This window comes from Bombus impatiens, unplaced genomic scaffold (assembly GCF_000188095.3).
Source record: "Bombus impatiens unplaced genomic scaffold, BIMP_2.2 scf_0724, whole genome shotgun sequence".
Classification (NCBI taxonomy): Eukaryota; Metazoa; Arthropoda; class Insecta; order Hymenoptera; family Apidae; genus Bombus; species Bombus impatiens.
In genome coordinates, this window is record NT_177143.1 from 230638 (window position 1) to 244041 (window position 13404).

Here is a 13404-nt window from a genome sequence, read left to right on the forward strand (position 1 = left end):
TATATAGGAACACGATTTCTAAGCTCGCTCTTCTTAGAATTAAAGCTTACAAATTCTTAAACGTAAACGATAAAAATAAAAATTAATGTAGGAGAATAGAAAAATAATATGTTCCGATTTTTTCTCGTACAAAAATCGTCAGACTGATCCGCCTGTAATATTGTTACTTCTAAAAAAACACGAATCCTCCTTCGTGCTTTTTAATTGAATTATTATTAAAAATCAGATAATTATCGTTCACAGGAATGATAGTGTTGATGTCCATTGAAGTGTGTCTTACGGTAGCAAGGCAACGACCAGAAATGTTGGTCCCTTCCGAATTCTTCGCCTTGCTTGATAGTCTGAGGAAGATTCTGGCCGACAGTTTCCGGCAGGAACAAAACCAGTGCAGCGCCAAAAAAGGACACCGTGCTGATAATGAGCATTGGAAATCCCTCCCAAATTGCAGCCTAATGAACAAGTATTAATTTATATGAGCAAAGGTTAAATACCATGAAAATCTGGTCAAAGTATTTCTCATTTAAAAAGTTTCATTAGAAAGTTTCAAGCAATATAGTTTCATATCTTAAGTTATTCCATCATTTTTTATTTTAAATTTCAATTTTTTGATTAAAGATCAGTTAAAGAAAAGCGTTGATTGCAACTTCCAAAACGGGCTTTCTAGAAAGTGAGAAATATTTTGATCAGATTTTTATAATATTCAACTTCTTCAGGAAACAACTTGTTTTAAGGTAAAAAAAAAATTATTTTACATTTTCATGAGAAAGATGCTAATACATGAGAGCTTTTTCATAATTTCTAATAGCGCTTATTGTATTTTTTAGAATCAATTAAAGAGAAGTTGAACGTAGATGTACTTAGCGGTGTGTCAAAAATGTTGTAACAGCAATAGTAGTATAAATATTTATTTACCGAGTCAGTGATATATGGCGCCAAAGAGTGTGCAACTATTCCGAAAATATGAATGAAAGATACGCCCTGCGATCTGACTGGCGTGGGCAGAAGTTCTGCTGCATACTGAAGACCAACATTGGCTGCCATGTTCAGACAGAATCGTGACAATATTGACATTACTAATTTCGCGAGCACTGGAGAATAAATTAAAAAATACAAAATTAATCCTGGGTACACAACATTTGATTGTAAGTTTAATTAAAAATATAGTCTGATCGAAGCTTAATCAAAATCAAATTAAAATTTCACACAATCTTTAAACTTCTATAAATTTCCAAATTCAAGAAAACCAACATATTGGTTTTTTATTTTTATTTTAATTTTTATTTTAGAAAATTATTGCTTCTAAAATATGCAAACCTCTTTCAATTTCGCCACTAAATTAATTCCTAATAATTCCTAAATTCTAGTTCCAAATTAATACCTTCGAAGTTGCCAAAATTCTTTTACATTTATCATCAACTTAATTTCAGATTTTTCTCAATAATATGTCATTATAATCGTTTTAATTTTACTTTAATAAACAGATCGATATATTTACTGGAGTACAGCATAAGTTCAGCGATACTGAGTACACAGGTCATTGCCAGAGTGAGAAATCCGCAAAGTCTACGACCCCATCGGTCGAGCAACAGGGCAAGTAACAACCCAGCTGGAAGTTCTGTGGCACAGGCGATGGAGAAGGACACGAACACCGAGCTCTGGATAAGTTTTAATGAATACACGTGGCCGTCGAACGAGATTACGGTGAAACACCTACAAGACAGTATTGGTTATTTATGAAGGTGTCCTCGCAACATGAACTCGTATCTTATACTTGCCAGAATGCAACTAGAAGAATAGTGTTTCTCGCCAACCGTGGCGTTTTGAACAGATCAAGAAGCGTCGCTGATTCTTGAATTCTGTCCGATGCCTCCATGTTACTCTGCAAGAATTTATTTCGAGAATAATTAACGAAAGATATAATACGAGCCGTGCCTTTAGCCCTTACACAGTTCAAAATTCATAACATACCAAAAAGACATTTTCATTTTATTCATTATTAATAGATAGCACGAACAGTGGTACTTCGCATTCTGTTTTATGGAATTAGTCGGCATGGCTTTTGATATCGAGATTTATTAATATAATGGGTGGTTGGTTGATTAAATACTTTTTTGATCTGAAATACAGTCAGGAACAAAACTAAGTGGATCAGTGGAGAAAATGTAAAATTTCATTTCAATCATTTGCTGAACTATCTGCATATTATTAGAAGGAAATATAATAAATAAAACTCAAGTATATGAGGCTGATACTAATTTGATTATACTTTCTTCACATCTATTTCCATTAACTATAGCAGCTTATTTTTATCCCCGATTGTACTTGTACTAAATATTTTATAATTTCTATATAAGTTCCCAGATTTACTTCAAATTTTGTACAAGATCGATATAATACCACAATGGAATCGCGATAGTCAAGTTTCATTTCATATTTCATTTTTCATCGCGTTTCATTTTTAAAACCCGTCTATACATGGTAAAATACTTTTGCGAGTCTGTGTGTTTTCGACGTGAATCAAATATATCTGTCAGCACAGATTCAAGTACTCTACTGTGTGATTTCGGGTAAGCTTTTTAGAATTCTATTTGATCGAACTTACGACGAATATATCGTAAATACGCGAGTCTGGATTTCTACGATTGATTCTAGCTATTCTCCGTAGTTTCTCAACAACCTTGTCCATCATCCCGTTGGAAACGTACCATCTTGAACAGAGTAAATACGAGTGATATGGATCGATAAGTAAATTTGCATAAATCTCAAGCGCAAGTTGAGGATTTGAATAATCGAACGATTAGAAGTTTACTTACCGGGCGCTCTCGGGAAGAATCCACGGTGTGATAGCGACAGATAACAGCGGTATGGCAGTAACGTAAGTAAAATATCTCCAGTTCGCGATATAATAGGCTATCCATGGTAAAATTGTACTGGCCACTGCGAAGTATACGCCAAAGGCGATATTCACGACCAACGTTCGTTTCGAAACAGCCATATATTCGAGAACTGTGGGATAATTGATCGTCGATGATTCTCGAAATAACTGATTATTATATCAAGATACTTAACGACGATTATTCTTTATGTTGCAGTAATGGAGAATGGAAGATTTATCGAGTGAAACCCGTTGTTATTAATATGGAGCAATTGATGACGAGCCGAATGAACGATACCATCAACTTAATTGTAGGATAATTGTAAGATTATAAATATGATTGCGATTTTAAATTAATCCGTTTACTCTGCAAATATGAATGTTCCGAGTTTGAACTGGTCCGTACAACAAAAAGAGCTACATAATGCACGCGTTTTGCTTCTAACGCATTTAAACGAATTACGTGTTGAAAATTTTGTGATAATTTTCATTTCGAACGGTTGGAAGTGGTTGGTAATTGGTGGTACAAGCGGAAAGAGGATTCTACGCGAAAAAAGAAGTCGAAAATATAGAATAAAAATTTTTCGTTCGAGGCTTTATTTCCGAGAAAATTGACTTTAAATTTTCGCTCGGTACGAGTGCACTTTACCGCGTCTCGTTATAACGGATTTCACTGTAGATCGTTGTCTCGATGGAAGAATTAAGAAAAAAAATTTGTATTCTATATTTTCGACTTCTTTCCGCTTATACTTACCTTATACTTTCCGCTTATACTTATACCAACCACCTTGTATAACTCGATTTAAGAATATCAAGATATAACTATCCTCGACGACATGAAAATCGATGAAACGATCTTTAACAATAACAAAATCAATATATTCATCTCTGGTGGTGGCAAAAGCTCTTGAATCAAGAACTCGAACCGTATAGTTCAATCGATTACAGCAACGTCAAAAATTTTTCACGCAACATTATCTTTCACGTAATAGAAACATTGACTTCATACTAACGTTATCTTTCGCGTAACTGAAACATTGGCTTATCGATCGAACCTCTCGCACTTTCTACTTCGTAGAAGGCTTACCGATAATCAGAGGAATGTTGATACAGTTATCGAACGCCAGTCCAGTGAGAAATCTACAGACGGCGAATGACCAAAAACTATTTGCGCTGGCAGTGAAAATGGAGGCAAAAAGAGCGATACCATTGCAGAACATTAAAGCTGGGATACGACCCTTGTGATCGGCGATCCAACCGACTAGGAAACCACCGATGATGGATCCACAGAAGAAGATGGACTGCGCCGTTGATACGAGGTACTCTCGGTCGCATACCCAATCTAGCTAATCACCAAGTTTAAGAGTTAGTCAGCGAAAAACCAGATTCGTATTTTTCAAAATATAATTTTAATCCTGCTGCGGTCTTCGAATTTTTATATCTCGATTCTGCTCGCAGTTCGATGAATGAAAGTCTTATACTTTCTTTAAACTTAAGAAATTTACTATAACAAGGTTAGATTAGATCGGAAATGACCCAAAGAACGCAGCAAAAGTGTAAGAATTTCGAAGCATGCGATTCAGACAACGATGTAAATACTTCACCTCAGTTCCTATACTAGGATATGGAATCTGCGTAAAATTGTACTCCCATCGAGTACATTTTATCGTTTCGTTTGTTTGGAAATTCGACGAGCTTAGGCTCTTATCGCTCTTCAACAGCTCCGTGAAGTTTACGTCCTTCCGTTGACATTGTTCGTAATACGGATAAACGTTCGTCGCTGGAATCGCTATTTTAATCCTAAACATCCCATACGATAGACGATTGATCATTTTAATTATTAAAATAAGAACCAAAGTCCAGACAGAGTAATCCAAAAATATCTTGTATCTTATCGTGAAATTTTTCTACAATATTTTCTAATAATTTTCGAAATGTTCGAAAATTCGGGAAATTCCAGAAATCGCGATATCTCGCATATTTTTCACAATATTTTAAAGTCACTTTCTACGAACAATCAAAAATATCGTTCAAATTTTAAAGGAATTTTCGTTGCTACGTATATCTCCTTTTCTTTCTTTCCTTCATTATACACACTTACCTCTCTTCTTCGGTGAAATTCGAGTTTACTAATTCGTCTATTCTGCACCAGTGTTCCGTGGGAATAATCGTAATGAAAAATTGCGAGAAATACAGAAACGCGTACGTCGCGCCATAAGGTAGTAACGACAATAACAACAGACATTGATATCTCCCGTAGTCACCGACATACGGCAGAACATCATCGAAACTTTCCAATCTTGGTCTCAATCGACTCGTTTCAGTGGGCAATATAGAGTTACTCTTCTCGTCCTTCATTTCGCTGAAACAGAATCCATCCTTGATTTCCAGGCGTAGCAGTATAAAAGTCATATAACAAAGTTCGAGTCTTTGAAATAAATGTCATTCGGTAGTTCCTTTGATGTTTCACATTCTGTGATTTCAATCACAATGCTCCTTTCCTCTCCCACAAACAGGAAATTATTTACTGACAGAACGCAGGAACAATCTTACCCGTCATTCGCGTTTCTCCCTTCCATAGTTTGAGCAGCAAAGTCCCACTTATGATTTTAGATTTTGAAAAGTAACGGAGATGAAAGAGGAGACCAGATGTGCAGATCGAAAAACATTCGGAAATGAACTGAAAGAACGAGCGAAGTCCGGCAACTGTTCGCTTTGTTTTCGATTCGGTTAAACGTTAAATTAAGTGTAAGTGTTTGTTCGAGTGCCGGCCAATTACTGTGCCGGGAGTCAAGTGAATCGTGACACGCGACTCGTTCAAATTGAATTGCATACGAACCACGCTCGCGAGATCATCTTTAAAAAGGGCTGATTCGGTATACGCGGCGATGTCGACGTGATATCTACATGTCTGAGGAAAGTTTCGACGCGAGAAATAGCCTCGAGTGCTAGTTAATGGTGTTCGAGTTATCGTTTGGATATTATAGATTTGCTAATGAGATAGAAGTACCGAAGGAAAGTTTGTTAACTCTGTCAAATTTAATTAAATGCAGGAGAAAAATTAAATGGAATAATTTTCTGTTTAATATTGTTTGTTTGTTACTCGTAATCCTCTTACCGGCGACTTAAGGATGACTTCCGGTTACAGCGCTTAACTAAACTAAGTTTTCGATCAATATATTGAACTCTATTGGAAAATAACCGAGAAAATTTTAAGCCATCAAAGGCTAAGAATAAATGAATAATTGAAGGTTGAAACAATAATATCACGGATATAAGAAGATGGTACTTCTGATGTAACAACGCAATTATTTGATTATTTACCATTCATTAAAACAGACGGTCTTAGGGACTGAGGTGGTTAATTAGATATTGAAAAATTAAAAGAACGATTTCCAAGTTAAAAGTAAAATAATATATCGATCTTTCGCAAAATTTTTATATCAAATTGTTCGTTTTCGTATCAGATAGAGCAAAAGGTTAAACTGATATATTTACTTGAAAATGGATTCAGGGAAATTAATCATTTGCCAACTAAATTTAAGCGAATACGTGAAACAATATTAATCATATGGAGTAAACACGGAAACGAAATAACTGACAAAAGAACCATCGATTTCGAGACATCGATTAGAATGACTAATGTCATTGTCAGGAGCGGGAAAGTGGTCGAGTGCTCGAAATAACTGACCTGTTTGGAAAATACGACACGAGAAACGTTCGTGTCTACGAGCCATAGTAAATACTTGCGTGTGTACGTCTACACAAATGGCGGCATTTTTAAAATTAAAAATAGAGTATATTACCCTTGATCGTCCAAACGAAACAATTGCTCATAATTACAAGACATTTGATACAGGACTTTGAGAAATCAATATGCTACAATTTTTGGAAACATTTAGCTTGCACATAAATTACATATGAGCCAAACTCACGCGACTGATAACGTTACATTGCACTGAAACTGAGGACTCGATCGATTCTCAAAATTCCAAATATAATCTTTTAAATTAATTTTCACTCATTATCAAGAATCCAATCGAAATTTCTTTTTCCTAATTTATTAGTAACATTCTTAGGTAGAACTAATAATTATCGCTTCTCTTTTATAAACGATTATCAAAGCGAAAAATTAAATTCAGTCTATAGAAGAAAATGAATACAAAAGTTGAAACCCTTACCTGTCACCAAACGATTCTTCCATGTCTAATTAACGATAGTCTCACGACGTCAAAGTGAAACTCCAAACTTATCGTTTCTCGTTGCTCTTTGTTCAAAATATCGATCACGATTAATCAGGCACTACCAACCACATCCACTAATATCACTGTCAGATCGATTAACAGCAAGTTACGAAATTAGCAATTAAGTTCACCCTCGATCAAACCATTTTTCTCTCTCGATGTCACATTAAATCATGTCAAATGTATCGTCGACTAACTTCCAACGAACAAAATGTCTTAATACACTAAGTTCGATACCTTCGTGTTCTTTGTGGAGATAACCGAAGAATTTTTCCGTTATTGTAGCATTTTCGTTGCTACTTTTTAATTTAAAATTAAAGAAATAAAATTAGTTTGAAAAAGCAACTAAAGTAATTCACGTGAGTTTCTTTGAAGACGGCGGAAAATCGATGATAAAACGAAATAGAAATAGAAATAAAATAAAATAAAATCTGCGATTAAAGGAATAATTAATACATGTTATTTTGAAAAGGAAATTGGCGATAAAATAGGCGAAAAACAGTTTCTATTAAAAAGGTTATACGAATAATCAACGCAGTTTGCTTCGAAGCAAAATTAGAATTGGCAATCGAGCGAATGATTGACGATTTATTTGGAAAAGGAAGCGGAATCAATGACTAAATAAGCGAGATTTCGTTAAACACATTTCCTTTGTAAAAAAAGAAAAATTAGATTTGTTGGTTACACGAATAATCGTTGTAGTTTATCTCAAAGAAGAAATAGCACGGATGGTCAAACAGGCGAGAAACAAGGTTTCTCCGGGAAAAGAAAAGAAAATACCTGATCGAGTAAATAGTAAATACAATTTACCTTGAGAAAGGAGCAGACTCGAGCGATCAACGCTGTTTCCCTCGGAGAAACGCTAAAATTAATGGTCAAACAATCAAAGTAAGTAATTTTTCTCGAGGATAAAGTAGGATCAGTAGTTAAATCAACAGGATTGGTACAGCTTCCCTTCAAGAGACACTATGATCAATATTTATACAAGGCAGTCACGGAATCTCCCTTTCGACTGATCCAATCAATGAGTGAAACGATTGTATTCGATGAAATTTTCCTCGAAGATGAAGCAGAATCGCAGATCCTTACGTAAACGACCGATCAAGTTTCCACGGCAATAAACCTAAATTCCCTGGCTAATTGAAAATATAATGGAGACACGACCACATTTCCATTTAAAGAAATAGAATTGTTAGTTAAACAACGATAGGATTCGAAAAGAGAGGAGAAAAACGTCCGATGTTCACGAAGTCTTGTACAAATATGAAGGGGAAACCGGCTCGCGTATCGCTGATATAGAAGCTTGCTTAGCGAAGACGAACACGATACTCGGTGACACGTGTTTGCCAATAAAAAAGGAGAGAATCGAAGAGAAACGGAACGAAAGGAAGAAACATTGATTGACAGTGGAACCGGCGAAACTAGAAATAGTTTGGAAAACTCGATTTTCCGATCGCCAACATCGAGGACCACGTGCTCGTTTTGCCATTGATCGAACTCCATTTAGGTTTGCGGCAAATCGACGCAACAGCGGCGACGTTGGTAGAACAGAGACGCAGAGTACTTCTGTCTCACAAAAAGCAAGATGCATACATATGTATTTCCTTGTTTCTCCAAAGCATAGTGGCGCCACGCCGGAAACCGGTCGTCCGAAGCCAGCCATACATTTCAATGGTGTTGAAACGAATTGTATCGCATTGTCGTCTTGTCGCGTACTAAAATTGCGATATAAGGAAGGTGTTAAAGACTGACGTTGAAACACAACTGATTTTTGCAATTTAAATAACGGATGTATTAAAACGAATTCAGTGGATTTTTCAGATAAATTTGTCGTTTGTTTTACCGGTTTTGATCTTGAATCGACTCTAGTATATTTTTCATATTTAATTGAAATGGGGAATTGCGTTATGTTATTTGTTGATATTCTGTAGTTTAGAAATGTTAGCATCGTTATTTTAGAATTAATATTTACAAAAGGCATAAATGTAATTGAATTCTAAAGAGGATTAATTAAGAATGCTCAACCTTTTTGTGAGATTGGCTTTTTCTTGCAAGCTACCTCTATAAATTAGACCTTTCCTGAAGGGACATGTAGTTTCGTTAACCTGTTTCTTCTAACAAGATTCGTAGAATTAGCTTTTTGCGAATTGACTTATTTATGAATACTGTTTCTTCTGAGAAGACTGCTTTGTTACCATAAAAAATCAAGGACAGGTTTTCGTAGTTTATATTCACCGAAATATTCACACACACAATAATTTCGAACAGTACGATTAACAAATTACTAGATATGTCTGTACAAATTTCACCTTACGCTCGAAGATACAAGCAAAGCGAAAATTAGATTTCCAAAATCAAATATCAAGAACAGTAAATAACTATATGCAGAATATTCTTCTAGCGAAAGACAGACAGTCTCTACTCACTATGTACATACGAAGAGAAAGATACACACTAACATTCCAAACACATGTTCAGATACAGGAATGACCTCGTAACTTATATAACACCACAACTGAAGAAATTACACCATATAACATTGAATGTGACGGATGTAATATGGCACATCAATTATCGAACAAAAAGTTTCATAAAATTCAAATTAAAAGGAATATGGGATCGCGAAACACACAACGGGTGTGTATAAGTTATGTACGTAACTTCCAACTTACACAAGGTATGCAATCGGTTTAACCGTTACTGGCGTTGATAATAACAGAAGCACAGTCATGGATCCGTTACCATGTCCAGCGTTGTTTCAACGAGTTTCATTCCCACTTGATTTAGTATCGCTCCTAACCGCTGGTTCATGCAACAGAGAAGGATACAATGAACCACGATAGATATACAATTACGTACTTACGTACTATATGGTTCAAAGTCTATAAATAATATTACAGACGATATAATTAGAGGCCCTCTGTACTATTTCCGCACGCAGTAACGTTCTAAACGTATACACGGAAAACTTTAAATCGTAGCACAATTGAAGCCAGAAGAAATTTTAAAGTGAGCTAAAAAATGAAAAACAAGCCGAAGATTCAAGAATAACAGAATTACACTGGAAACTTCATTTGGGGTTTGGGTGGGGGCGGGGTTGCGTTTGAAAATCGATCGAGTATTACGCGGTAGGTAGGTAGTAGCTGACCGATATGATTGAAGTAATAAATATCATTACGGATTATTTGATATCACTGTAACTTTTTGAATAAAATTCAATGTTAAGATTTATTCATTATCGATACTTATCTTGTTTACAGTAGATTGTAGAATCGAGATATTCTGTTCGTAATTTTTTATGAAAATGTTCTTCGCTTTGATGAAGAATTTTTATTTTTAAAATGATATAAATGTGATATCTCGACGATATAAACGATACTTTTCTTTATCTGTATATAAACTAAGCAACTTTTAGTTTTATAGATTTTTACACAAAGTTCGTCAAAATCATACGTAAGAAATATTTTCTTTAGATCTTGTACCGATTTACTGAATTACATATAGTAAATCATGCTAATATTTAATAACTAAATGTAACTAGATATAAGTAATTATATTAAATAACAAACGGGATCACAATATTGTTTATGGGTACAGAGACCTGGGGAGAGAGAAAAATTATGATCGTAGTCACGTAATTACATTGGTTCCTCAAGAAGCCTGTCTACCTTGATAGATCATTAAGCAACGTGACTGGAATCGCATTGCCTCGTCGAAGGAAAATTTTTTATCTTTACTTTGTTGTATGAAAATGCTTTCACTATGTAAAGGTCGGACTGAGGGAAATCTGTGTTCGCTTCTCGTTTCCATAACAGCAGGACGAGAGATCTTGAATAATGGATACGTTTCTGTTATGTATTATAAACACGTAACTAAAGAGGATTCCATAATATTACCCAAAAACAGTTCGTTCAATTTTAATTTCGGACTAGAAGAGACGAGAAATTTGCTAATGGAAAATTTTCATTTTTAAAATGCTTTACATTTATTAATACTCTTTTTTCGAAAACGACACTTATCAAAGATCAAAGCCTATCACAGTTTTCTGTTCCATCTATTTTAAATGCTTAAAATATTAAACCTAAATTTAATATTTTTAATCATTTTATTAACATGAAATCTGTTATTAATTATTTACTGTAATATTGTACAAATATATAGTTTAGATAATATAACTATCGTAAATAAAATTCAAACTGAGAGATTTAACATTCTGAGAACGTCTTCATTTTGCCATACTAATACATAATGATCGTGATTTATCTTGATCACCTATCTTTTCCAAACTGATAATGTATTCCTTCATGGAATTTACCAGTTTCACTTCCTTATTGTTCATTTATTACCTAGTATCGGTAACAGATTATGTTATACGGGTTTCATCGGCAAAACAAACAGAACTAAAGGATCTAAGAATCGCTCAGTAAGTAACAATGCGATTATGGCTGATTTCAGACAATCTGCGGCATTAAATTTTCTCACGTCGTTAGATTTCCGTTTCGTAACGATCGTGATTTTCCTTCTGATCCTTCAGATTAAACGTCCTTGAACATCGTTAACTAAATCACGAATTTATAACAAACCCCATTTTTCATTATTTTTTAACAAGATAACAAGAAAGATATGAAAAATGAACAAAACGGAGAGTTTATCTGAACATAATATTTATCGAATAAAGCGAAATATTATTATATGTATTTAAATATTTAAATAATAATCTATCATTCGAGTGTGTAATTTGTAATTATAAAATTTTATAATTTGTAAACTCGTAGAAGGCAATTAAAAACTCATGAATACACAAGTGTGTGCCATTTCATAATCTTTGTGTACGTAGGTATGTACTTGTTGTATCGGGTATTTATGACGTTCCAATAATAATATCTACATTCAGCTTTTGAAAATTAACTTGCTAATACGAAGCGTATTTACCTTCATATCTTATAATAAACTTAATTATTTCGTTAGCAATGAAACATGTGCATTTCGCAGAAATGTAAAAAATCGTAGACAAATATAATGTTCCTAGTTTTACTTAACTTCTTAATTTTATTTACAATGATTATTGTAACGAAGTGTCTTCAAGTGGCAATAACTCAAATTTAATCCAATTTTTACGAACGCATAATCAAACTCGAATTTTATTCTTTAAGATATAGTTCATTCGAGTAACTCTGAAACGTAATTAATTAAAACTTAGAAACGAAAGATTAAAAACATTTAATCCCCAATGGTGTATCTATTCCACTCTATATTAATATTAAAAAAAAAAATACAAATCGGCGTCAAAAGATGTCAATATTTACAATCATAAAAATCGCCACGTTAAATCATCTTTTCATTTACTAATCCCACTCATAACAGCACACTCACCAAACAAACTATCAATGATCGCAAACGAGTCACAATGCCTTTCACATTTTACGTAAGCAAACAGAGAATATAACGATCGTGATAGAAACTTTACAAGTGTCCCATGTACATATGTGCGTGTCTGTGTCAAGACTGCAATCAGTAAGATTAATCTCGTCTGTCGTCGACAACATGCTTCTCCGTAACCATACTAGTTAGCACCGAATAATGGTACAATCGTCTCGTAACATGTATGATTGATAAGTCGTCACGCTAGAGGGACATATTCATTACTCATCGCTTCGGATTGCATCACGTTAATATTAATTAGCGACAGAAACTTTGATAAGGTCGCGAACTCTCGTATGTTGAACCTTAACATTGGGGCAGTGAACGATATTCATGGAGTAGAGATGATATAGCACTGCACGTGCGTAGCTGTGCGTATAGCATCGGATTCCATTGACTGTTAAGGGAATTAAAATGAGAAGAGAGAAGAATTTTCCATAACGATGCTGCTAAACGGTATCGAGAAGAATCATTTCGTCGATGGTCTACAATAAAAGATTATAATACGTACTTGAGGCGGATAAATCTCCTACGTGAAAATTACATTGAAGAAGAAGAGAAAGAGAGCGATATAGAACCATGCGTTCCTTCAAGAAAAAAGAAGAAAAAACCGACTAGATGAAGTAAGTAGTTCGCAAAAGTATAACGTATCGTACCTTCGTGACTTTCCATACGAAAGTCGTATTCAGCTTTCCGCGGCTCACCGAATTAAAAAAAAAAAAAAAAAAATCGTGTTTGTAAGTGTGCTTTAGATACCGAAAAAAACAAGTTTTAAAAATCATGTGACAAGCGCATTTTTAAATCTGAGACGTTATCCTCTTTTGTTCTCCCGCCCCTGCCTTTTCTACGCCTGTCGAGATCGAA

The 13404-nt window shown here is 34.5% G+C and overlaps 1 protein-coding gene and 1 long non-coding RNA gene across 4 annotated transcripts; one reads left to right on the forward strand and one right to left on the reverse strand.

Annotated features, from left to right (window-relative positions):
- Positions 1-86: 86 nt before the first annotated feature.
- LOC100747779 (carcinine transporter) lies at positions 87-9850 on the reverse strand. 3 transcript variants are annotated; one of them, XM_033322920.1, is made up of 10 exons: positions 9792-9850; positions 4977-5237; positions 4480-4675; positions 3963-4221; positions 2814-3006; positions 2603-2708; positions 1776-1879; positions 1496-1710; positions 913-1088; positions 87-449 (listed from the first exon to the last, which is right to left on the reverse strand). In XM_033322920.1, exons 1-10 carry the CDS (start codon positions 9848-9850, stop codon positions 231-233), a joined length of 1788 nt encoding a protein of 595 aa, XP_033178811.1. In that variant the 3' UTR covers positions 87-230. The 3 variants fall into 3 exon arrangements, with proteins under 3 accessions (XP_033178811.1, XP_012245550.1, XP_012245549.1); XM_012390127.3 differs by lacking the exon at positions 9792-9850 and adding an exon at positions 7057-7868; XM_012390126.3 differs by lacking the exon at positions 9792-9850 and adding an exon at positions 5429-6102.
- On the forward strand, positions 1040-1595 carry LOC117152152. The gene is made up of 2 exons (XR_004462428.1): positions 1040-1254; positions 1287-1595. It is a non-coding gene; the product is annotated as an uncharacterized LOC117152152 (long non-coding RNA).
- Positions 9851-13404: the final 3554 nt, after the last annotated feature.

Excerpts from the sequence above, each read along its gene's own strand:
- LOC100747779 (XM_033322920.1), bottom strand. The coding sequence starts at position 9,850 with ATGACTGTGCTTCTGTTATTATCAACGCCAGTAACGGTTAAACCGATT. Across the intron at positions 4,222-4,479 it reads ATCCTAGTATAGGAACTGAG|CTAGATTGGGTATGCGACCG; the intron begins GTGAAGTATTTA and ends CTTGGTGATTAG. Across the intron at positions 3,007-3,962 it reads CAACATTCCTCTGATTATCG|TTCTCGAATATATGGCTGTT; the intron begins GTAAGCCTTCTA and ends ATTATCCCACAG.